This window comes from Podarcis pityusensis (assembly GCF_964106645.2).
Source record: "Podarcis pityusensis genome assembly, chromosome: 12".
Classification (NCBI taxonomy): Eukaryota; Metazoa; Chordata; class Lepidosauria; order Squamata; family Lacertidae; genus Podarcis; species Podarcis pityusensis.
In genome coordinates this window covers 21,662,809-21,688,932 of record NC_138037.1, presented here as the reverse complement: position 1 = coordinate 21,688,932, position 26,124 = coordinate 21,662,809, and the positions used below count along the sequence as shown (strand labels likewise).

The following is a 26,124-nucleotide window of genomic DNA, read 5'->3' as shown; positions in this document are numbered from 1 at the left end:
AAAGTGATGAATGATAGAAAAATGTTGGAATGAAATTACTTGGCTTTAGCAAAGATGTTTAAAGAATTATGAAAGAATATTATGGTTATGAGAAGTTGGTAAGGATAAGATTTAAGCTTTAAGTTTTAAGGTTTATTTTATTATAGAAAGATAAGATCAAAATAGTTTAGGGTAATGCAAGGATAGAATTTTATGAAACATGGAAAGGATTTGCTGGGATAATTAATAACTAGGATACAAAGAAAGGGAGGAGGAGGAGGTCTAAGAAAGAAGGCAAGGACAGTTAAGGACTTGAAAATAATGAATTTGTTTTTAAATGTTTTTAAAGGTTTGTGATTTTTGTATTTTCCTTTTTTTCTGTTATTTTTTTCTTATTTTGAATTTTCTCTCATATGGTGGGAAGGGTTTGTTTTTTGTTCTTTTCTTTTCTTTTCTTTTCCTTTCCTACTTTGTCAACTATTTTTATTGTTTGTACTTTCTTCGGTTTCTATTTTTATTTTTATTTTTTGTAACATTTTGAAAATTTCAATAAATATCTTTAAAAAAAATAATACAATAAGTGCCACACTTTTAACATCTGAAAAAATGTGATGGTACTTCAGTACCAACCCCCCCCCCAAAAAAGCACTGTTCCCCCATCTGTCACACTTCCTTTATCTTTCTCAGTTTTTCTCTCCCTCCCTCTTCGTTATTTAAAACAATAAATAAAAAGTGGTTTTGCTGCACCACTGGTTTTATTGTGCAGACCTAAATACCCAGTATGAATTTGAATCCCTGCTGCAAAACAGTGACAGTCTGGTGGGGCCCCCTTGCGCTTCTCTTCCCTCCCTTTTGCACATGCAATTTTACAGCCCTTTACAGTTTTGCCTGAAGAGCATCTTGAACCCCTCCCACAAAATAACAACAGTCTGGAGGCAGCCGTGAAGACTTGGCAGTGAGGCAGCGTTGTGCAGGAGGGGAGGTTGACACGGGTCTCTTCCGTGGACACACACTTTCTCCTTTGCTTTTGCACCACATAAGGCTGAGAGATGACATCCTTGCCACCCCTTCTACTGCTGTCACCACAGGTACCCCCTCTCAGACTTCAGCTCCAGGACTGTCACTCAGACCAAGTGTCCCATTTGACTAACGGTAGGGCCGGCGAGCTCTGTGCACTCAGAAATAGCAATCTGGAATTGCTTTTGTTCTTCCTTTCCATCAGTGATGGCTGCAGATAATGAACAGCCACGGGCTGTTCATTACACTTGTACAGTCAAGCTTTTAGAATAAAAATAACCCACCGTGATTTCACTTATGGGAGAACAAAAGGAGGGCTAGCTCCGTTGAATCTAGCAAATTGGGCCACTAAGGGGCGATGTGCAGTGAGTCACAGTTTAATCGGCCTTTTCTTCTGCCCTGTTAAAGCCAAACCACATCTCCGTGTTTATTTATTTATTTAACCATTGGTGTTGTCGTCTTCTTTTTTAAGAAGTGGAAAACCCCCTCTTTAAATCAGTATCCTTGGTTGTCAGTGGGGCACTTAAAAAAAAACAACCCTTTATATTTCCAGCCAGATACCTCTTTGCTCTGCTTCTGAGTCATCACGCTGACTGTGTGATTCACGCAGCTTGCTTTTCATGGAGATGAGTCAGTCCCAAGTTTTTTGGGCAATAAGATTGCCCTGCTATCTCTTACTGCTTTATCTCCAGTAGATTGAGAAAATGTTCTGAGCCATATAGTTGTAGGAAGAGCAACTGAAATAGCTAATAAGAGGGAAGGAGATGGTAATCCATGAGTGAGTGACAAGGCAGTTAGCTTGATCCTCTAGGGGAGGGGACCGTGGGGGGCAGGTGTGGGTGAGGAAGGAAGATTTCTGGGCTTATCAAATGCAGATTATCGGAGACAGATTCAGAGCAGAACCACAGTTTGAGTAACACAGGCAGTCCTATATTTGTTCAATTTTTAGCTCGTGTTTGCTCCAAGGAGCATGTGGTTCTTCCTCTGCTTGGTCTGTCCTCATAATAACCTTGTGATGTAGGTTAGGCTGAGAGACAGTGGCTGGCCCACGGTCACCCAGTGAGATTCATGGCTCAGTGGTGATTTGAATGCTCCCAGTTCAACACTCTTCTGTTGGCAAGAACAGCATTTTCCAGGCCTGGTACATGGTTTGTGGATAGTGTAGTGCTTGGGAAGAGGAGGAAAACATAAGCAACATTGAACTCTTGGGTAGAAAAGCAAGAAACAAATATATGTTGCATAGAAGTCGAAATATATGTTCAACTATAGGATACATTCCCACAGGAGGCAGTGTTGGTCAAGAACTTGGATGGTTTTCAAAAAAAGATTATACAAATTCATGGAGAAAAAGGCTACCAGTGGCTACTAGCCATAAAATTCATATTTGTTGCTCCACCCACTTTTGCCTTTGATCCCGCCCACTAGCACATGGCCCTTGGAAGATTTCCCAGAAAGGAATGTAGCCCTCCAGCTAGAAAAGGTTCTGCATCCCTTTTATAATGCATGACTTAGGTCTCAGTTTGCCTCTTGGAAACTCATTTATGTGAAAAGAAAGACCAGGAGGAATTGTGATTCTCTTCCGCATGTAATTCAGTGTGCATGGGATCTCAAAAGGAAAATACTCTGTGGGTTTCCTTAATTTTTATTGAGATAATGACTGATATGGCTAGTAGGTGGTAGACCCAAACTAGAGAAAGGCCCAACCTAGAGAAAGTTGTGTAGGTAAAACCCAGTTGGAACCAGGGTGGTCCAAATGCCCTCAATTATATGCTTGCCCCATTTACTTGTACAGTGGTACCTCGGGTTAAGTACTTAATTTGTTCCAGAGGTCCGTACTTAACCTGAAACTGTTCTTAACCTGAAGCACCACTTTAGCTAATGGGGCCTCCTGCTGCTGCCACGTCGCCGGAGCACGATTTCTGCTCTCATCCTGAAGCAAAGTTCTTAACCTGAAGCATTATTTCTGGGTTAGTGGAGTCTGTAACCTGAAGCGTATTTAACCCGAGGTACCACTGTATTAGAAATCAGCCATGCCTACTTTCCCCCCTCTTGATTGACCTGGTGGTGAAATTCAGTATCAATACTGCCAACTTGGAGACAACCAGCAGCTGTCACTGCTCCCACTATTTTCACTGGATACCTTGGGTAAATGAGTCCCCATGAGCCAAAGGAACTGCTTCCACACTTGTGAATTCTTCCAGTTTAGAATTGTTGTTAAAACAGAGCTGTAGGAGCAGCGACTCAACCACCTCTTTTGTTTCTTAGAGCTGATGTGCTCCCTGCCACTCCTGTTCTGCTTTTCGTAGAGAGGGGACTTAATCTTCTGGTATCAGTTTGTTATTACTTGGATGGCCCACTGCCTAAGTCATCCAAATAGTTAATCATTTCTGGAGAGCAAGAGTGTTTCCAGCACTACGCTATTATTTATTGCCTGGCAGAAAAATTTACCCAGGGAAGGCTTAAGAAGGTTGAGCTATTTCTGGGATAGCTCAGTAGACAGAGCCTGAGACTTGTAATCTCAGTGTCATGAGTTTGAGCAAAAGATTGCCCACATTGGGCAAAAGATTCCTGCATTGCAGAAGGTTGGACTGGATGACCCTCACGATCCCTTCCAGGTCTACAGTTCTATGATTCTATGATCTCTCTTTTTACCTGATATATTTCTTTGCATGCTTTGAAGCAAATAGTGGGGCAACCTTGTCCCTTGCTCACACTTTGGATGTAAAATAACAGTCATTGAAACCCTCAGCTTCTTCTGAAAGTTCTATGTCAGTGTCCGGGCTGAACGATGGGGGGTGAAGACGCTCCTTCGGGTATACTGGGCTGAGGCTGTTTTGGACATTAAAGGTCAGCGCCAACACTTTGAATTGTGCTTGGAAACGTACTGGAAGCCAATGAAGGTCTTTCAAGACCAGTGTTATATGGTTTTGGCAGCCACTCCCAGTCCAGCTGCTGCATTCTGGGTTAGTTGTAGTTTCCAGGTCACTGCATCCCTCTTGATTCATGGCTGCTTGAGGTCCTTCACTGCATTTCTCTGGAATATATATATATATATATATATACACATACATACATACATACACACAGTGGTACCTCGGGTTACATGCAATTCAGGTTACATACGCTTCAGGTTACAGACTCCGCTAACCCAGAAATAGTGCTTCAGGATAAGAACAGAAATCGGGCTCTGGGCGGCGCGGCTGCAGTAGGAGGCCCCATTAGCTAAAGAGGTGCTTCAGGTTAAGAACAGTTTCAGGTTAAGTACGGACCTCTGGAACGAATTAAGTACTTAACCTGAGGTACCACTGTATATATAATGTCCTCTGTGGCCTTTTAACTCTTTTCTACGGCTTTGCCTGAGCAAATGGATAATAAAGTGTTACACAAAGCAACAATTCCAGTTGCCAGCTCCACCCCGGCTATGGATTCTGCTCACCAGGGGAGGCGTTGAATGAAATGCAGCACAGTCAGACTGGCTCTCCCCCTCCCCCTTCCCACTCCTTCCCACCCTCCGCTTTCTCTCACGGAGGGATTTCACCTTATTACCTGATAAATGGAGCTTTCTGTATCAGCAGCCTGGTAAGGATTTCAAATGGGGAAGTTGGGATTTATGATTATTGAATGCCGAAGGAGAGCAATGAAGCACAGGAGTTATTTCTGATGAGCCATGCCAGCTTTTGATCACTGTTGCTATCAATGCCAGGAATAATGGCCTAGATGTCCTAGCAGAGGATGCATTTCTTGATGACTTCAGTGGAAACCTTTCAGCGGGCGTAGGTGGGGGAAGGACACACCAAAGAAGAGTGGAATCCATAGTTTTTCATAATTCAGGTCTGGGGGCCAAATGAAGACTTCCAGCCCTCTCTCTCTGGCCATTTGGATTCTTCCAAGGCATCACCCACTCCCTGGCCCTACTTTGTCCCCCTCCCCCTAAGTGCCCCTTTGTGGTTGGAATTTGTCCTTGAACTATGAGAAACAAGTCCCCTGTGAGCCTCATCTCTCTGTGTGCGTGTGTCTGCAAAAATATCTGAGTTTTGTGCGGTTGAATAAACCACTACAGTGTGGTATAGTGGTAGACCTGGGAGAACTGGGTTCAAATCCCCACTCTGCCATGAAACTCACTGACCTCAGCCTAACCTACCTCACAGGGTTGTTGTGAGGAGCTCCTTTGAGAAAAAAAGAGGGATAGAAATTAAATAATTTCTTCTTTGTATAGTTGGAAACAAGCCCAGATATTACAGCAGTGTCTTTAGTCTCTAGTAATTTCTCATCCCATGGAAGTCAAATAGGCAAAGGTGCTGACCTTGGAACTTCTCACTGATGAGATAACTCTTTAAACATGGTAGTATAGATTTCTACTGTTCAGGATACTAGCCACTCTCCTCCAACAGTTCCTAAGTAGTCCATGGCCTCTCATCATTGGGCTAGTTTGAGAGTGTCCCCTTAGGGGTTTTTTCCCCTAAAGATTTTTTTACCTCCGCAAACCTTGGAGTTTCCTTGAGCCTATTGATAACTCCCTGTTGTGCATGGGTGCTTCTGCTAGCCATTGTTGCAGCAATGGTCCTCTCACCCTGAACATTGGAAATAGAGGGAATATTTCCCTGCTGTGAATGGGTATTACAGGTTACTATTTGCTCTCTGAGAGCTTAGGGTAGAGAGAGGTAGATTAATTAAAGCACCATATATCTAGGATCTTTTCATTCCAAAGTAACTTTTAATTTTTTTTGCTGTGCTTAATACTGTTTTAGTCTCCTTTTGGCAGAAAATCATGATTCACTAATGGCACCCTCTCCGTCAAATGTTGTACAACTACATTGGCGTGATTAATATTTGAACAAGCCCTAATAGCACTTTGCACAGAGTTCAGAAATGCTGCTGAGACTTTCCAGGGAGCTAAACTTTCCAACTCCAGCCTCCAGAGAGCAGTGTTCGTGCTTATAGTAAAAATAATGCATTTGTGGTCAGTTTTTCTTCTCTGAATGCAATACGTTTGGATCTGTGAGTTGAAGACATGGGGATTGAGAACAGATCTATACGTTAAGTGTAGAAACATACATTATTTTGGATTTGGGTTTTCCTTTTGCCAAGCAGCCTACACTGTTTGCATTCCAAGAGACCTGAATTTGTCTATGGAGATGAACTGGCATCTACTGCAATTAACCTATTTAATGGCCTGTGAGTTTGGGGTTGCAATCCATCAACTGGGAATACTAGGCATTCTGTGTATGTGTGTGCACTATTTTAATCAGGATTGCAGCATATAGGGATGGCAGGTTTAATCTTTCCTTCTCCAGCTGTGATCCTGTGCTATAATTAGCCTTGCCGGGGTGAGGGGAAGAAGCTCCCTTTGGTGCCAATGGGAACTTTCCCCATACAATTTATTTTTATTTTATTATTTCCATTCTGGCCTACCTTGCATCAGCTGTGTTCCCAGGATAGGCTACAACAATGAGTCAATCAATCAATCAATCAATCAATCAAATTATTATTAGAGACAGCTCACCATTAAACTTCTGTGTAAGAGGTTTTCTTTAGTTAAATAAACAAAGCAAAGCAAAGTACAAAATATAAAGCAGTACAAATTCTCAGCCTCAGCGGAATTAATGATTAATGATTAAAGCTGACAAACTAGGAACTGACAGAGGGACAACAATGAGGGATTGAGAAGTGCTATAATGCCCCCAAAAGCAGAATCCAGCAGATGATTGGGTTTGACCCTCTGATATACTGGATGGGAGATTTGTCAGAACTCCCTTAGGGAGAGGTGCTGTGCTTGGAACCACTTTAGAGTTTGAAACATTCTCTCATCTGTTCTCCTACTGTAGATTTTATCAAGAGGTTTGCAAATGCATCACTTATCCCCTTGTGAGGTGGTTTCCTGGTTGAACCTTAGAAATCCTTCTGAGTATCTTCCTTGAGGGAAGGAATAAATCTATTATGAAGCACGTGGCAATGCATCTGAACGTTGTAAACTCTCTGAATGATAGAAGATCTAGGACAGACAAAAGAAAGTACTTCTTCATACAGTTCAGGAGCGATGGAATCCGCTCCCACAGGAGGCAGTGACGACTACCATCTTTGATGGTGTTAAAATTGGATTACACAGATTCATGGAAAAGTGGGCTATCAACGACTGCAAGCCATGGTGGCTATATTCTGCCTCCACTGTCATAGCCAGTATGCTGATAATCTATTGGTAGGAATCACAAGAAAGCACTCTTTGCCCACAGATTACGCTTGTGGGATTCCCATGGGCATATGGGTGGCCTTTTAATTCCCTACTGCTCGTGTTTATGTCAATCCTGCTAAGGTGTTTAATTGTTTACAATTTGTTTTCATGTATTCAATAATTCCCCCCCACCCCTTCTAGTAAAAAAAAGGCTCTCGTCTTGATCTTTTAAACTTCCAGTGAGTTTCGCCATCTCTGCATATTCCATCAGTTTTGATTGCAAGTTGTCTCTTTTTTTTGGAGCCAGTTCCTCTTTCCAATTTTGGGCATATATCATTCAAGCAGCTGTGGTTGCATACATGAATAGTTTTTTTCTGGTCTTTCGGCACCTCTTCTCCCAGTATTCCTAAATAAAAGCTTCTGGTTTCTTAACAAAAGTTATTTTCAACATTTTTTTCAATTCATTATAAATAATTTCCCAGAAAACACGCATATTTGTGGCAGGTGAAGCATCCATGATACAGGGCTCTTCAGAATGCCTTTGGGTGCTGTGGACTCCTCCTAGTCTTTAGCTGGAGTGGGTTTCTTCATCTGAATGGGTCCCTCCAGGATCTGAGTTGGACAAGGTCCGGACACTTTGCCATATGGATTCCCAATGGCCGCAGCACACAAATTCAAAGTGAAGACACTTAAGATAGAACAGAATGGCACTAGGTGATGAGTGAATTGAAGCATCTTTTTGATAGGTAGCTAAAGGAGATGGTAGCTTGTTTTCATCACAGAGAATAAGAAAGCAGGTAAGTTCTGTTGCTATCACCACAAGGCATTCATGGGTTTAAAGGAGTTTTTGTCTGATCCCTGAGTTAATGACATCCCCAAAGTCCAGAGCTGAGCTGGAATCAAAATAATTAATCACTACTCTTGTTGGTGAATGGGAGAGATGTTCCTTCTTTTGAACCATTGGGAATAATCCAAGTGGAGGTTGTTCACACACGGCCCAGGCACAGGTGGATAATGTGTGCTTTAGCTTACTATAAAAAGATTGTGAATCATTTCTTTTTTGCAGAAGTGGATAGCTACAATATAGCCTAGCTTTTATTTTACTCTGCCTAGACCAGTGGTTTTCATATTGTATTCCTAGGGGTGAGAAAAACAAGAAGGGGAGCTGGGACAGAGCAGACACAAATGTCCTTAATAAGCAGATTGGCCTGAGTTACTGATAGAAGTTTTTTTGCAATGTGCTTCTGCAGAGTAGTGTTGCCTATGTTCTAGGGCCCAGTCTCAAATTTCACAGGACAAAGGAAATACTGAAGAAGAATGGATGGCAACTTGCAAGAATTCTAGGTTCCAGCTTAGAGTATACTCCAGAATTCCCTGCAACATGTTAGTATTTTTTAGCGCACAAATCAATCCACATGGAAGTGCTATTGAGAGTGCATAGCCACTGACCTTCAGATCACATGTTGCTTTGAGAAAGAAGAGGATAAGATTCAGGCTATACCCCCCCCCCGAGAGTACCTTCTTCTGTGCCCCCCAAGCCCTACCACTACCCTCAGATTCAAAGGGTGAGTCCTCAGAGCAGTTCCTCCATCTTTAGACCATGAGTGGTCAACCTGTGGGTCTCCAGCTGCTGTTGATTTTCAACCCCAGCCAGGATGGGCAATGTCCAGGGATAATCCAACAAAATATAGAGAGCTCTTAGATAGATAGTCATCCCATCTTATACCTCACAGAAGGATGCAGAATCAAACAAGGATATAGGCACTTCCTTCAAGGAGGTAGAACCTAATGCAGAACAGGCTTTGCTTGCCTTCATAAGGGTTCAGCTTGCTTCACTTTCCTATACTGGGTCAAGAACTTTGCATCAAGATGCATCTTTGCATTAAGAGCTATTTTCCTGTTTTCTGGTTGCCTGGTAGAAACTTCACTGGAGTGTGTCCATTGCAAGGCTCAAATCTCCGCAGAATAACACAGATGGCTGAAAGTTTGAAAATCATTGTTCTAGTGTTTAGCTAACTCAAGGGTAGAATAATGATTTATGTTCAGTTCACAACTTGATCATTCTTTGTGGAAGCTCTTCTAGATTTCTCTCTCTTCAGTGAGCTAAATTCAAAATGTAAGACCCTTGATTGTGTTCATATATGGTTTTCAGGAGTTCAGGAAATTTTCTTATCTTGGAGGTGAAGTGGTTAACCTCAAGGTGAAGTGGACAAATGTAATTCCAAGCTGTGAAATTTAAAAAATAAATAAATCTGGATATCAGCATTCTCCAGCATTATTGTAGATATGAAGAGGATAAACAGATGGAAGCTAACAGAAAGTAATTAAAAAGTAATTAACCTCTCCAAGAATTAAAGCAATAAAAAAATCTCCCAATAAAAAACAGTGCAGGTGTGCTAGCAACGGGGTGACATGCTTTTGATACCTGGCTCTAGTTCACAACCAGGCGTGTTTCAAAAAACTGTTCCTTGGAACATTGTGGGAAATTTAAATGGTGGTCTCCAGGCTCAGCTTGTTCCAATCGGAACACAGCTGTTTCCCATTGTTGCTCTTACCAGGTAAGCTCATCAAAGCTGGGGCTTCTTCCAACATTAAGGAACCCTCTCTTAAGAGAGGGTCCACCAGAGAACACCCCTACCTGGAGCTAGCCCTGCTGCCCACTCCAGCTAGCCTTGCTTGGATCCAGCCAATGCTATTTAAAGAGGGACAGAATTAGAGTTTTGTGAGAGATGTCAGAATCTTCCCCCCTGGGTTCCTTATTGTCAGGGGTTCAGGAGCAGAGGCAAGGGCAAGGGAGGAAACAGAGAGCGAGGGGGAGGAGGCAGAAGAAAAGATGAGTGATGACGACGACCCGAGATCTCCGAGTCTTTCCAGTGAATCAGAAGATTCACAGAAAGGAGCACCAGTGGCCAGGGCAAGGGGGGAGCCTAGGGGGACACCCCAGGAAGATAGAGCCAGAGGGGACTCAGAGGGGAGCAGTTGGAAATCGGGACCAGCGTCACCGCCAGAGAGCAGGGAAGAGGAAGGGCGCCAAGGATCAAGCGCTGGCAGCTCACAACAGGGGGGAGGGCACGAGTCAGGAGTGGCCACACCTCCATCGGGGAGCGAAGAAACGGTCAGACGGAAGGTGGAAGGTTGGGCGCGCGCGCCAAGTTCAAATGCACAGGAAAGTGGCGCAGTAGGCAGCCCGGAAAGGGAGCCAGGTCCTAAAGCCCGCCGAAAGGAGGGAGAAGAGTCAGGGGGGTCAGCGTCAGCGTCAGAGGAATCCCGGAAGGAAGAGACCCCGGGGGGCAGAGGGACCCAGAGAAGAACAGTCAGGCGGGAAAGGTGGAGCAAGGCTAGGATATTAAGTTGGTGTACAAGGGGCGGAGACTCAGATGGAGCTTCGCCGATCTAACCATTAGACGTAGGGTTGCACGCAGCAGCTTGAGAATGGAAACTGTAACTCAATAAAGACTTTTATTTAATGATCGCTGGCTAGCGTGATCCTCTGTGAGCTAGGATCTGGAAGCAACTCTGACAGTAAGCTCCATCTCTGTTAATTGTGGGCATCTACAGCCTCGCGGAGAGGAGAGAAAGCGGGTGCCTACTAGCGAGCTCACGAACGGCAGACAACATGACGGCCGAACAGCAGATAGCGGAACTCAGAGAAGCAGTGACACGACTGAATGCCGAGGCTCTTGCATCCAGGAAGAGAGAGGAGGACGCAGCTGCCGCCTACAGGGATCTCCAGGTCAGGTTGGAAGTGCTTACGAAGCAAGGGCAACTGACACCCAAACCGGAGGGGATTGGGTTGGGGAGACGAACAGGCGGTCTGGTCTCTCACTTCGATGGGAATTTGCAACAGTACCCCAACTTTAGAGCAGATGTAATGTGTGCACTGCAACTGCTGAACAAAGACTTTAGAGATGAGCAAGAGAAGGTGGGATTCATCATGTCCCATTTGCATGGAGATGCTAAAGCATGGCTGCGCAATTTGTGGAGAGATAAGGATCCGGTGCTCCAAAATGCGGATGCCTTTATTAAAGCGATGGATGGGTGCCTTTTATCAAGCATTGACGTGGATCTTGCTCGGCAGCAGATACATGGACTGAAGCAAGGGAGGGCCAGCGTAAGGCAGTACCATGCCCGCTTTTTCGCTTTGGTCAGTGCTCTGGAATGGGACAGAGATTCGGCTCCTGTAAGAGACCTGTTTTGGGAGGGATTGCACGGCTCGGTTAAAGATGAAATTGCGAGAGGGGAGAGACCCCGGACCACGCAGGAGATCGTTCAGAGGGCGCTGGCGGTGGGGGTGCGGCTGGAAGGACGTCCGTGGAGCAGTGGCGAAGGGCGTGGAGGGCGCGAACCAGCCAGGGGCTCCTCCTTCCTTCCCAGAGAAGCAGCGCGCGCGCAATCCACGCCTCCGCCAGGAGGAGGAGCGGAACCTATGGAGGTTGGAGGTGCAAGGGCTCAGTCAGCAGCCAGAGCCCTAGCACCGGCAGCAGTGAAAGCGAAGCCTCCTAGAGGGAACAGGAAGTGTTACATCTGTGATGATCCACAGCATATGGCGAAAGAGTGTCCCCAGAGGCTCCACAAGCACACTGCAGCCTCAGCAATGGTAACTGCAGCAACGCAGCAAGGACAACCACAGCAGGGAAACGACGGAGTCTGGTTGGAGGAAGAGGCACTGGGGCCCAGCCAGACGTGTCAGTGAAGCAGTCCCCAGAGATTTTACAGCCCATGGACCCCCTCCCGCCCAAACCGGTAGTGAGGCTCACCGCGTCGCTCCAGCTGCCCAATGGAATCACCATGGACGTGCCAATCACCATTGACTCCGGAAGCAATGCGGACTTTATAGGGCAGGACTTTGTCGACCGGCACGCTATACAGTTGCTGCCTGCCGCGCTGCCCCTGCAGGTTGTCACGGTGGATGGCAGGGAGCTGCTAGGGGGGCAAGTGGTGAAGCAGACGCCACCAATGGTGATGCGACTTGGGAATCACAGGGAAATCATCAGCTTCAATGTCACTCAACTATCGGACACGCCCATTGTATTGGGCATGAGTTGGCTGGACAAGCACAGCCCGACGCTGGCTTGGTACCAGAGGCAGCTGACCTTCGGCTCTTCCTTTTGCGCTGAACACTGCATCGTGCCCAGGCAGGAAGGAGGGGAAGAGGAGTCACAGCTGCAGCTAGGCACGCTGCAAGCGGTTCCCCACAAGTACGCAGAATTTTTGGAGGTTTTCTGCGAGAAGGAGGCAGACAGGCTACCCCCCCACAGGCCATATGACTGCAAAATTGACCTGCTGCCGGGGGCGGCGCTGCCCAAAGGGAAGCTGTATTCCATGTCTGAGGACGAACTGCAGGAACTCAAAGAGTTCATAGATCATAATTTGGAGCGCGGTTTCATCCGAGAGTCCAAGGCAGCGGGGGGCAGTCCGGTATTCTTTGTTAAGAAGCGGGACACGCCCCAAAAAAGACTTGTAGTGGACTTTCGCATCTTGAACAGTGTGACCAAGCCATCGGACTTCCCCATGCCCCGAATCGACGACCTCCTCGCAAAGGTACGGAAGGGCAGAGTGTTCACCAAGTTGGACCTGCGAGGGGCATACAACCTCATTCGCATGCGGGAAGGAGATGAGTGGAAGACAGCCATGTTCACGCCCCTGGGCACCTACGAATATAGAGTTATGCCTTTTGGATTGCAAAATGGCTCCCACGTTTTTCAAGCTTTCATGCATCACGTGTTGGCGGGGCTCCTCTACAAGACGTGCGTCTGTTTCTTGGATGACATCCTGATCTTTTCGGAATCGCAGCAGGAGCATGACAGACACGTCAAGGAAGTGCTGAGCAGGCTACAGCAACATAGGCTTTACGCCAAGCTGGAGAAGTGCCAATTCGACGTGACGGAGGTGGATTTCCTGGGCTACAAGTTGTCTGATAAAGGGCTCGCCATGGACAGCGCCAAGGTCCGAGCAGTGTTGGATTGGAAAAGCCCACGCAACCGGAAGGAGGTCCAACGGTTTGTCGGCTTCGCGAACTTCTATCGCAAGTTTATCAAAGGCTTTGCGATGCAGACAGCGGCCATCACGGACACGCTCAGCTCCAAGAAAAAGAAGTTCATCTGGACAGAGCAGGCGGAGCAGTCCTTTCAGGCACTCAAGCGTCTCTTCGCGTCAGAAGAGCAGCTGCTTCATGTCAACCCCAGCAGGCCGATGAGGGTGGAGACAGACGCTTCGGACAGAGCCGTGGGAGCAGTCCTGCTGCAGAAAGACCCGCAGGGGGTTTGGAGGCCGGGAGCGTTTTACTCAAGGAAGCTCAGCAAGTCCGAACAGAACTACACCATCTGGGACAGGGAGTTGCTGGCCATTCATGCAGCGTTCAAAGCGTGGAGGCACTTCCTGATCGGCGCCAAGCACACGGTGCAGGTCTGCACGGACCACAAGAATCTAGAGCACTGGCGCACGGCACAGTTCCTGAACCAGAGGCAGATACGTTGGGCTGAGTTCTTTGTGAATTTCGACTTCCGAATAGAGTATGTCCCGGGGGACACCAACATCATGGCGGATGCTCTCTCCCGTAAGCCACAGTATCTGGAGGAGGCAACGCCAGCGGCCGCCATGCACATCTTCGCACCACAGTGTGGGCGTGCGCGGCGGCGACAGTTGACCTGGATGCGGTGCGACGAGCGTTGCAGGATGACTCCTTCGCGCAAGCAAAGATGGCAGAGGTGCACAGGGGCACGGCAGCGACCGACGAGTTCCAGCTGCGAGATGGTTTGCTCATCCGTAAAGGGGCCATCTACGTGCCGGGAGACGAACTTCGCGCCAAGGTACTGCAGCAGCTGCACGACGCGCCCACTGCCGGGCACTTTGGCAAGGAGAAGACGGTGGAATTAGTAGCCAGAGACTTCTGGTGGCCCGGAATGAGAGGGGAAGTCGCGGACTACGTGGCGAGGTGTGACACCTGCCAGAGGTCCAAACCAGTGCACAGACCGCCGGCCGGACTGCTGGAACCGCTGCAAACTCCGTTCGAACCATGGGAGAGAGTGGCCCTGGACTTTGTCACGAATCTGCCCAGCTCGAGGGGCAAGACGGCTGTGCTGGTGGTGGTGGATTTGTTCTCCAAGATGGCACATTTCATTCCGTGTGCGAAGGTGGCCACGGCGGAACAAACCGCCAAACTGTTCATAGACCACGTGTTCAAGGTTCACGGTCTGCCGCGGTCTATTCTGTCCGACCGAGGGCGACAGTTCATCTCGAACTTCTGGCAGAGGCTGATGGGCTTCCTGAACGTCAAGATCAACCTGGCGTCGGCTAGACACCCGCAGACCAACGGGCAAGCGGAGCGGGTCAATGCCATCATGCAGCAGTACCTGAGATGTTATGCGAATCAACAGCCTGCGACGTGGGTGGATTACCTGCCTCTCGCCGAGTTCGCCTACAACAACACGAAGCACGTGTCCACGGGGGTCACGCCGTTCTTCGCCAACAACGGGAGGCACCCTAGAACCTTCCCGGGACTGGAAAGAATGGGGGAGGGGGAGCCGCAGACAGCAGATGCGTTCGCGTCGGAGTTGCAGGAGGTCCACGATCAGCTGCGGCGGCACCTGGAGCTGGCTAAACACGCATACAAGGTACAAGCGGACAAACACAGAAGGGTTGGCGAAGAGATCCATGTGGGAGACTGGGTCTGGTTAGCAGCCCACGCAGTGCCGGCCAGGTCGTTGGCGAAGAAGAAACTAGGGCATAAACAACTGGGGCCCTACCAAGTCGAAGAACAGGTCAACCCGGTGGCTTTCAGGCTGGCTCTTCCGGAGGGTTCCAGAATGCATCCGGTGTTCCACAGATCGGTGCTCACTCCCTACAAGGCACCTCACAGGTTTCAGGAACCAGGAACGGCACCGGGTCCGCTCCGAGAGAGAACCGGGCAAGGGGGAGTGGCACAGGAGGAGCGCATCAACGAAGTCACGGAGATTTTGGACTCCAGATGGGGGGAAGAGGGGGTAGAATACCTTCTCGCCAAGGAGGGCACCCCGGCCAGTGCCAACAGCTGGGTGCCGGGCTACGCTTTAGACGAACCTCTGCTCAAAGAAGAGTTTCATGCCCTCTTCCCACATAGGCCAATGCCAGCAGACTTTTTCGACGACTGGCTTTTCACGCCCACGCTTTCAGCCAGCACGTTCCGGGGGTTCGACTCGGACGAGGAACCGACACGAGACGCCCGTTCCCCGGAGGGGTCACCCTCGGGATCTGCTTCAGAACCCTCGTATTGGTGGGATGATCGACCAGAGGAGCAGTTCCGCAGAAGGTGGCTGGAGGGTCCAGGACGAGCAACGTCTCCAGAAGGAAGCGAGGGAGAGACGGACATGGACGTTTTCGGGGACGACCCGGGTTTCGAGCACGGCAGCACAGAGATGGAAGCGGAGGTGACCGTCGTCAACGAGAGCAGGGAGGAAGAACCGGAAGACTTCGGATGGCGGCCCGCCACGGGAAGCGAACTGTATCCGACATTCGTCCCCCTGACACGGCAGCACCCAGATCCCGCACCGGAAGGAGGGGAGGGGGGAAGAGGGGGCTTCGAGGGGGGGATGGATGTCAGGGGTTCAGGAGCAGAGGCAAGGGCAAGGGAGGAAACAGAGAGCGAGGGGGAGGAGGCAGAAGAAAAGATGAGTGATGACGACGACCCGAGATCTCCGAGTCTTTCCAGTGAATCAGAAGATTCACAGAAAGGAGCACCAGTGGCCAGGGCAAGGGGGGAGCCTAGGGGGACACCCCAGGAAGATAGAGCCAGAGGGGACTCAGAGGGGAGCAGTTGGAAATCGGGACCAGCGTCACCGCCAGAGAGCAGGGAAGAGGAAGGGCGCCAAGGATCAAGCGCTGGCAGCTCACAACAGGGGGGAGGGCACGAGTCAGGAGTGGCCACACCTCCATCGGGGAGCGAAGAAACGGTCAGACGGAAGGTGGAAGGTTGGGCGCGCGCGCCAAGTTCAAATGCACAGGAAAGTGGCGCAGTAGGCAGCCCGGAAAGGGAGCCAGGTCCTAAAGCCCGCCGAAAGGAGGGAGAAGAGTCAGGGGGGTCAGCGTCAGCGTCAGAGGAATCCCGGAAGGAAGAGACCCCGGGGGGCAGAGGGACCCAGAGAAGAACAGTCAGGCGGAAAAGGTGGAGCAAGGCTAGGATATTAAGTTGGTGTACAAGGGGCGGAGACTCAGATGGAGCTTCGCCGATCTAACCATTAGACGTAGGGTTGCACGCAGCAGCTTGAGAATGGAAACTGTAACTCAATAAAGACTTTTATTTAATGATCGCTGGCTAGCGTGATCCTCTGTGAGCTAGGATCTGGAAGCAACTCTGACACTTATCTTCCTTAAATCTAAACACATCCTTAGCATAAGGGCCATGGGAATATGGACTGTCATTTGTTGACTCTAACAACCATTTCCTGGAGGGGTAGCCAGCTTAGATAAGCTGGTCCACACAGCCCAACTCCCCTGTGGCTGCTTTTTATTGTGGTGACATAGAAAATAGGCCTGCATATCAAATGCCAAAGCTATGTAGCACGGCTAAAATAAATCAGCATTTATAATAGGGGAAACTAGGTTTCTAGGTTATTGTGAGGAAGCAAGAGTTCTTGGAACAGAAAAAGGTATGGAGTGTTTCGTCTCTGCTTGCTCTTCTCTCCCACCAGAATGACTATTCTCTTGTGCCTTCAGACTTGTCTTTTAAAAGGCCACCTGTAATTTCTGCCCTCATAAGCACACAATACAGTGGTACCTCGGGTTAAGAACTTAATTCGTTCTGGAGGTCCGTTCTTAACCTGAAACTGTTCTTAACCTGAGGTACCACTTTAGCTAATGGAGCCTCCCACTACCGCTATGCCGCCGCCACACAATTTCTGTTCTCATCCTGAAGCAAAGTTCTTAACCCGAGGTACTATTTCTGGGTTAGCGGAGTCTGTAAGCTGAAGCGTCTGTAACCTGAGGTACCACTGTACTTAGCCAAACCATGGCTCACTGCCTAGGTGCTGTGGATGGGCTACCGCAAGACCCCGTCCTCTCGACCTTCTTATTGTTCTTTACCTTAAAATCAGACTTGGACCATGCAGGCTGGGGCCCTTCCAGTAGAGGATTCTGTAAAGCAAGGCACAAGGCTACTCTGCCTTCAGAGGTTAGGTGACCCAAGGACAGTGCCCTTTTATGATGCCCTCCCCCAGCTACAAAACAACTTCCTGAAGCATGTTTGCCCAGCAGCTCCTTAAATTTAGGTACCAGACAAATGCTACTTCATTTGCTTGATCTTTTAATGGGGGGAGAAAATGCTTTTTTGCATCTGATTTCAACTGGCTAATTTGCTTTGCATTCAGTTCTTGCTGTATTGTTTTAATCTGTTGTAAACTGCCCAGCATATCATTTGATCCCTTGTTCCATACACATCCATTCCTGTTCTGCTGGCCACCTTCACATTCATATTTCTGCGTTCCACCTCCTCCTCCTCCACTGAACTCCACGACTGAGGCAGGTTTCCAGGCCCATTGTGGTCCAGCCATAGCAGCTGCACACCTGCGACAGTTTCTATGCCTATATTTTGTCTTACATTGTATTTAGCTTTGAGAATGATGCTATTTATCTGAGGTAAGTTAGAAGGAAGGGAAGAAAACCTTACTGTATTGATTTTTATTCAGGATTTCTTTTGTGTGTGTGTTCCAAGCTGAAATTCACTTGAACTACATGATTACATGATTATGCATTTAAAGTGCTGTTAATCTAGAAGGAGGCTTTCAGAACACTTCCTCATTATTTAGAGATGCAGTGGCAGGATTGAAATGATTAAGTTTGAACCAATGCAATTCTGCCTCTTCCTTAGATCATTTTACTGACTGTATTTGTTGTAATTCCTGATGATGGCACTGTTTTGTGTATGAGAATGTTGTCATTTTCGATTCCCAGTTTGTGTCCATTTATACTCATGTGTGGAGACTGACCTGCTTCCCCTGTGCAGGCTGCAAAAGGGCATTGCTGGCAAGGGATGACATATACCACTTTGGAGAATGAGCAGGGGTTTATTTAATTACAAATAGCTGATAACACTGGATCCAGTAATAGCTCTGTAAGAGAATAAATGGACGCAAATCTGTCATAAAAAGTGCCAGCATCCATAAATCAGGACATACTGCTGCTGACTTCAAAGCCAACATATTTCTTGAAAAGGCTTCAAAAGGAAGCTATAATATGAAATTGCTGAATTAGAATTTAGCAATAGATTTGATTCTGCTTAGTTCTTACTTAATTGTGACTCTGGGTTGTGACTCTGTGTTTCTTTCCCATCACAGATTTTAAATTAGGACTGCACAGCCAATAAGTCAGGGCTACCACAGTGACTGCTGTTATGAATGGATCATTCTCTTGTTACCTCTAATATACTCGGGTTCGGTGCACAAATGTTACAGACCTGCTGCTATTTCATGGGTTTGTTTTTGTTTTCTCCACTTGTCTGTTCCGAGGCAGTGGAGCCCAAGTATGACCTTGAAGGCAGAGGGGTCCAGCCCGCACTCTCTGGGATAATACTGAAAATTTGAGAAAATGAGGAACTCAGTTTGATATCTGCAAGCAGAGATGGGTAGGTGTCTATGGTCAAGAAGGCCAGAGACAAGACTTTCAGTACCATGGACAGATCACTGGGTGCTTTTGCTCTGCCTGCTGCTGGCTGTTACTGCTGGCTGTTGCAATTGAAAACACCTGGAGGTCATCCACTGGTTGAAGGTTGCTCTAATTCAGGGGTCGTCAACCTAAGGCCATGGGCCACAAGCGGCCCACGGGGGTCATTAAACCAGCCCACGAGCCGCCCCCAAACCGAGCTGCTCACCCAGTGATTCCCCATCTGCTGCACTAAACCGGCGTGGCGCAGGAACTCACGTCCGTGACGCCGGAAATCACATCTGCGCAGGTGCTGACGCCGGAAATTATGCGTGCTCATGCACGCGCGTGATCTGGCCCACAGAGGGATCTCTGCTGGATTGAGCCAGCCCAGGCGAGGTAAATCTTGCCGACCCTGCTCTAATTAATTCCTCTTCTCCCAGGCCTTGACCATCCTTCCTATGCTCCACCCACCATTGCTGAGAAATGAATATCATTAAAAGGAAAGCCCTCTGACGTATAGCCCAGATATTGGGTGCTTTTCCTTTTCCTCCTGCCTGGTATGTCATCTGCACCAATGAGCAGGTATTGGTGAGCAAATGGTGTCTTGCATGATGGAACTTCATTCTCAGGTTGTTCAGACTAAGGAGGTGCAAAGCCTCAGGTGCAGGTCACTAGTCTTGGTCTCAAGTTCAAGGACTCAGTCTTGTTCCTCAGCCAGCTCTTTTCCCTCTTTATTTGAGTTCTAACTCCTGCTGTGGTCCAGGACACTGCTGTCTCTTAGCTTTTAAGGTGTCATCAGATTCTTCACTGTTTCTGAAATGGATTAACAAGGCTGCCTCTCTGGATAGATTCAGTTTATATTCCTGAAGTAGCCCAGGCAGTTGGGGAGGCTGAAACTAGCACAGTAGATGTGTTTGCATGAAAACTACTGATGTTAAGTTGCAATTGGCAGGCTTAATCAGGCTGTTTGGATGGATGCCCCTTAACTTTTTAACTGAGCTTTAAATTGAATATGTCAGTCGAAGAATCTTGCAGCTGAGGTTAATAGGGAAATATGATTTTTGAAGCACTGGATGCATTGTCAGGCTTCTTGCCCCAAATAATTTAATCACTAATCATTGGTCCATGAGTTGATAATTTGTTTCCTTCAAGCTCATGTATGTACTTTGAATATGTAGCCAGAAAGCTGATTAATTTTAACAATACAAAATAGCCTGCCCAGAATGCCTGGCATTCCATTATTCATTTTCTTCTCTCTTTGCAGTGATGAATCACATTGATTAAAGTTAACCAAGCTGAACCACCAACAATTTATCTGTAGGCTTGTCTTCATGTGTGACCTTTCTTTCATAAGGAGGTGACTTGATAGGGTGTATGTGTGAAATCTGGGCAGCCTGAGATCCTTAAGCTGTGAAGCTGCAACATGTTTAGACAAGCCCAACAACCCATCGGGAAGCTTTTTGATTAAGAGCCTGCCTCATTGCTATTGGGCCCTTGAAGGCATCTCTGCTTCGTGGTCTAGAGCATGGCAGCGCCGTGTTTCCAGCGCGCAGCCTGGAGGTGAGCCAATCCGCCTGGAGTTAAAGAGATTTAAGGCCCAGCACAGCCGCGGCAGGTGAAGGCTGCGAAGGAAGCCCAGCTCTCCTCTCTGTCCTCGGGGCCTCAGAGCTTCAGGCTGGAAAAAAAAGAAAAGGGGGAAAGAAAACTGCCCTCAGAGAAGGATGAGTCATGTTCTAGGAATGGGTGCAAGTGCCAGGTCGCAAGTGGAACCAGAGAAGAGGAGGCTTGGGAATAGGGAACAGGTGAAGAGTCCTCCTCATTGTGACGCGCTGATTTATATTTGGAAAATATTTGGAAAATATTTGCTTTAAAACATAGATGGAAGAGCGGTGGCGGGCTGTGTGTTGTGTTTGCTATTGTGTTGTGTATTTTTATGGTTCTGTGGAAGGCCACCCTATGATGCTCGCATGATGGGCAGTATATATAAATGTAAATAAGTAAATGAGTATTGATAATGGAGGAGGAAAAAAGGGGCCTGGCTACTTCTAAATGGTATATTATAGGGTATTTATATATTGCTTTTTCACCCAAAGCACACCAGCCCATCTCTCCTTGGTGTATACTATAGAGGATGTGCATCTCACAATTTCTTAGAGGCCATTTTGATTCTTATTTTATACAAGAATATAGGACACAATTCATCCATCTACAATTGCACTATGTTCGGAGCTCGGTAAATTTTCTGACTAGCATTATAGTCACACAACAGATGCAAAATTGCTTCTAGGATTTGAAAATTTTGGCTGGAATGAAATAAAAGGTATCCGTTAGTCCAGAATGGTGTCACGTTTGATTGCATCCCTGGTGAGTCTGCATTGTTGAGTGAGTTTATCAGCAAGTGGCAATTGCATATTTTGTCATACCATCTACTCACAGCAAATGCCTCATCGCTTTTCCAATAGGCTTGGATAAGTATTTATGCATATGCTGTGAAATTGGGAGTGGGTTTTTGGGAGGGGGAAGAGTTACTGTAAGGTTACTTTTGACAGCTTTAAAGTTTGCTCTGGCTTTGGTAGAAAACTTGGGGAGGATACATCCCGTCTCCTTTCCCGTGAGACTGCCAACAGTCTGGAAGCCCTGGAATGTAAACAGAGTCCTGTGACTCCACGCAGCTGCACAGTGATAACAGAAACTAACAATTCTCACCTCAAACTAACTAAATGTTTCAAAATCAACCTTAAAATATCTTCAAAATGCAAAATAAGGAGAGAGTAGGGACAATGATGTACCTTTGGAGCTCCCTCCCATCGTATATCACCTTTCCATCAACTGTTAAATGCATTCCTCTTTCAACAAGCCTTCCAAAGGGGGTTCTTTATCACAGTGGTGTCTATATTGGATTTGAGTTTATTTCATGTATGTGCTGTAGCTGTTTTAATCAGTCTCTCTCTGTGTTTTTAATATATGCAATTCTTTGAACTGTTTAATACCATATTGGCCTGAATGTAAGCCTCACTTTTTCCCCAAATTCCGACTGTGGAAAGTTAAAGTGTGGCTTATATTCACAACCTTACAGTATGCAGCCAGGAGTGTGGGGCAAACAGCGCCAGGAGCACTGCAAAGTGGTGCCCTCCCCATGCATAATCCCCCTTCCTCTCCCCCAGGGTGGGGAAGGGAGAGAGCGAGGAAGTGGAAAGGCCGCCGGCGACGCACCACGCCCCCCCCCCGCCCTGCAGCCAGGAGCAGCAAGGAAGGGAGTGGCTTAGATTCGGGTATTTTTTCTTTTTTTCTCCCCCCCCTTCAATTTTAAGGTGCGGCTTATATTCGGGTGCGGCTTATATTCGAACCAATACTGTATATGTAACTGTTTTGTAGATGCTTTTGTTTCACTGTAAATCATGTTGAGATGTGTCATGGGAAGCAATTCATTCATGATGATGATGTATGTATGTCCCTGGTCAATGTGGAACACCAGCGAATGTGGGTTATCCCATTATATTGTTTCATTTTACCATTACGTATAAAGTTAGACTGCCCTCAGATTGCTCCCTTTTGGTCATGTTTATCTGGAATTGGAGATCAGTTGTCCAACTCAACATTTTACTGTAAATCTCTATTTTCTGTGCTGAGATTTGCTACCTCATTTTTGTCTCTACGATCACAGAAAGTGTCATAAAGCTATTATCCACAGGTGGCTGTGACTTCACAAGTAGATATATATGCACAGATATGTTGTTCCAGTTAAATATTCATGGCCTGCATGCTAATTAGAGCCTGCTGTGATGCTTATTGTAACATTGTGGGCCAGTGATCTGCTAATACTGATAAATCTAAATGACGGGAATAGCCTGGTTTTTTTACTCTAAATAATTTCATCTTTATGCCAGCCTGCATATGTTGTTGTTTTAATGCAGTTAATACAGTATTAACTGTGCCATGTTAATACAAAGTACCGTATTCGTGCAGTGAAGATGCCCTGGCCTAGAATCACAGAACATGGGAGTTGGAAGAGACGTTTGGAAGTTGCCTAGTTAGACCACTTCTCTCAGTGCAGGGATTTACGATCTTACCCCTGACTGTCCAGCTTCTGCTTTGAATATCTCCAGTGAAGGCGAGTTCAAGGCATTCAGTCCCACTGCTGGATAGCTGCTATTGTTGTCACTGCTACTATCACTGCCACAGCTACATTAATTATCTTATCGTTCACCAGCAGGTTCCAGCTTGGGCTGCAATATTTTAAAATTCAGAATGAAAAACAGTTAAAACAAATTGCAGTTGTTGTTTGAACCTTAAAAAACAAACAAAAAGCCCTGTTTTGCTTTCTGTAAAGGAAAGCCCCCTGCTGTATTGTCAGGCTCAAGGTGAAGATGTTCAACATCTCTGGGAAAGTGAGTGGGCACCTCTTTCATCTTCTCCCTTTCTCCTTCCTTCCTTCCAGTGTGTGCCAGTGAAGGGCCATGGATTTGTACTCGGAGCCTACAAGTGCGTTTGTAAGGCTGGATTCTATCGTCCCAAACTGTTTTCAATGAACGGCTTTCACAGTAAGTGCCTTTGCTTTGGTTTGAAAGAGAGATGGGGAGAGAGAGAGAGCGCGTATTAATAATGCAGGGTTCCTTTTTATCCTTGTCAGGGCTATACGGTATATTCCCAATGGCCTGCAACGGAGGGATTATATAATCACTTAAGGAATTTTAGCCCTGTGGTTTGTCATCTGTGATACTCTGGAGAATCCTGTAAAACATACCTACTTTTAAGTGTATTTGATTTGTAAATAAATATAACTCCCACCCCCACTCCCTTTAAAACCCCATTGCTGCTGGGCAGCAGCAATTTGTGGTATCAGCATTAGAGCAGAATTGGGCTGCGTTCCCATTTATAAGCGCTTTAATTTTGCTGATTTTCCTTTTGAAATGTCATTGTTCTATTATACATCTGTATAAACCAGCTGCTGGTTTTTCCAGTGTGCAGAACTTCAGGAGGAAACAAATGGAGGCTCTGGGTAATTGAGGGGTTTTTTTGGCTCTGCATTCAAGGGTTTAAGCCCTTCTTACCTTGCAACATTTCCTGAAAGAGGGTGTTTATACTCCCCATTGCTAGTACATAAGAGGAACCCTGATGTATCATGCCAGAGGCTCATCAAGTCCACTATCCTAGTCTCACAGTGGCCAACCAGATGTCCCTGGGAATCCAGCAGACAGGACCTGAGTGCAACAGCACTCTGTTAACATGTGATTTCCAGCAACTGGTAGTCAGAAGCATATCGCCTCCAATAGTGGAGGTAGAACATAGCCATAATGGCTAGTACAATGATTAGTTTAATTTGATCAGCCAGTTCCCTTTTGTTATTGCATTTAACATAAATCAGACTTGTGGACATCAAAAGAAATTCTGGCTTCTAAGGAAGTTTGGGGATAAGGAATTCTAGCCCCACAGACCAATGTACAAGAGCATCTTTCTGTCCTTGCTGTGTCTTAGCCAAATGTTTTTGACGATTGCGAAAGTTGGGTTAGAATTATGTCTTGAGGGGTATGCAGGGTTCAGTTTTTATCCTTCCTTTATACCAGGCTTCCTCAACCTCAGCCCTCCAGATGTTTTTGGCCTATAACTCCCATGATCCCAAGCTAGCAGGACCAGTGGTCAGGGATGCTGGGAATTGTAGTCTCAAAACATATGGAGGGCCATGGTTGAGGAAGCCTGCTTTATACATCGAAAGGCTGCTCAAGTCTACCATGTGATCTAAAGTAGTAAATCTCTGAAAAATTCTGGTGGGGGTCATCTCAGGATTCCCAGACCTGGAACCCAGTTTTTTAAATCTTGGCATGCCATAGTTAGTGCAGGCCATAGTGACCTCTAGCAGGGAGATGTTGATGGGATAATCTAGCTACAGTTCCACTAGCTAGGGTAGAGTCAGTCCCTAGGTAAGTGAACGGCATTGAGTTTGGGTGGTCTGGTGGAGGAGATTGATGATCATCTGTTCATGAATGCTCAAAGACATTTCTTGTCATCTAGTGCTTTCTGCTATTTCTGAGTTTCTGTGCAGACCCCTGACTCTTGCAGCTGGAAAAATGGCAAGATGAAGGGGAAACTACATTACTTTGAGAGAGCTGACAACGTGCAGTTCTTTTCCCCATTGACTTTTTAGCCATGGACAGAAGGCATCACGATGACTGCTATTCTCTTGCAGCAATGATTAAAGGCAGAACCATATGTTACAATGAAGACATGGGGTTCCGAGCCATCCCATGTTTTCTGTGTTACCCAGCTGGGCTCCAGGAACAGAAGTAAACCCAGGGAAGAATCAATAGGCGCAGGAGGTGTTACTTCCGGTTCTCTGCTGCAAATGCTTCCTCCATTTCCACATTTGTATTACCTGCTTGGGAACCCATGTTTATAAATGTAATATGTAGTTCCAGCCTACAGGCAAGGGGGAAATGGCATTGCCAGTCATTCACATAGGCTTTCTCTCACACATGGCATTCTGTAGCATGGCTCTAGCTCCTTTGATTTAGATAGATATAAACTTTATTAGTATTTGCCGCTAGATTTAAAGGTCTGGTGCAAACAGAGAGATTTAAAAGCGTTACCCAGGCATTTGATGGCTGAAAGTCCTGTGCCTGGCAACCCCAAAATTATTAGTTTGAGGGTAGGTGGTTCCTTTCAGGAGTTCTTAACTCTTTTTAGAAGTTTAAATTTTACTGTTTTAGTACATATTGACATATTTGCCACCCTTTGAAGGAGGGCTGGCATATAAATATGGTAAACAAATAATGATTTTTTTTTTTTTTTTAAAAAGACCTTCAGTGTTTTCTCACTTGAAAACAAATGGCCCACACACCAAAAACAAAAAATTAAATTAAGCAAAGTACTATTGATTAAATAGTACTTACATGCAAGTAAATTTAAGGACTTTTTTTAAAAAGCAAAACCCTCTTTGGCATAATGTGACACCTTCAGAAATTCCCTTCATCCTTGGAGATGTAGCTGTTTGATGTGACTCTCAGCCTGCCAGACGGAATATATGTGTCTTATCAAAACCAAAGGGCGAGACAGCTAGTGTCAAGAGTGGTGAAGGTTGTCAAACGATGAAAGAAAAGCTACTAATTCAAAATGTAAAATGTAGCCTGTCGCCTCCACTGCAACATAAAAAGGGCTGTTACTCTGGGAATCCAAGAGGTGATTTTGTGGAAATGAATGCATGATGAGGAACTGGTGGAGGCTGATGGTTGCTGCAAAAGAAACTGCATGACCTGGAGGTCTGTTTGTATAGCTTTTGGGGAGGGTTTTCTTTTTTTTTGGCTGAAGTCTGACAAGAAGAGAGAGATGACTCTGGACAGAAATATTAGAAT

General features: G+C 46.5%; 1 protein-coding gene across 1 annotated transcript in view; it reads left to right on the top strand.

Annotated features, from left to right (window-relative positions):
• The window catches only part of GPR158 (G protein-coupled receptor 158), a 123,315-nt gene that overhangs the window by 44,239 nt on the left and 52,952 nt on the right, over window positions 1–26,124 (top strand). The window contains exon 3 of the mRNA XM_080974386.1: window positions 23,217–23,319. Coding sequence (XP_080830512.1) covers window positions 23,217–23,319 — 103 coding nt within the window. The remainder of the gene's footprint in view (window positions 1–23,216; window positions 23,320–26,124) is intronic.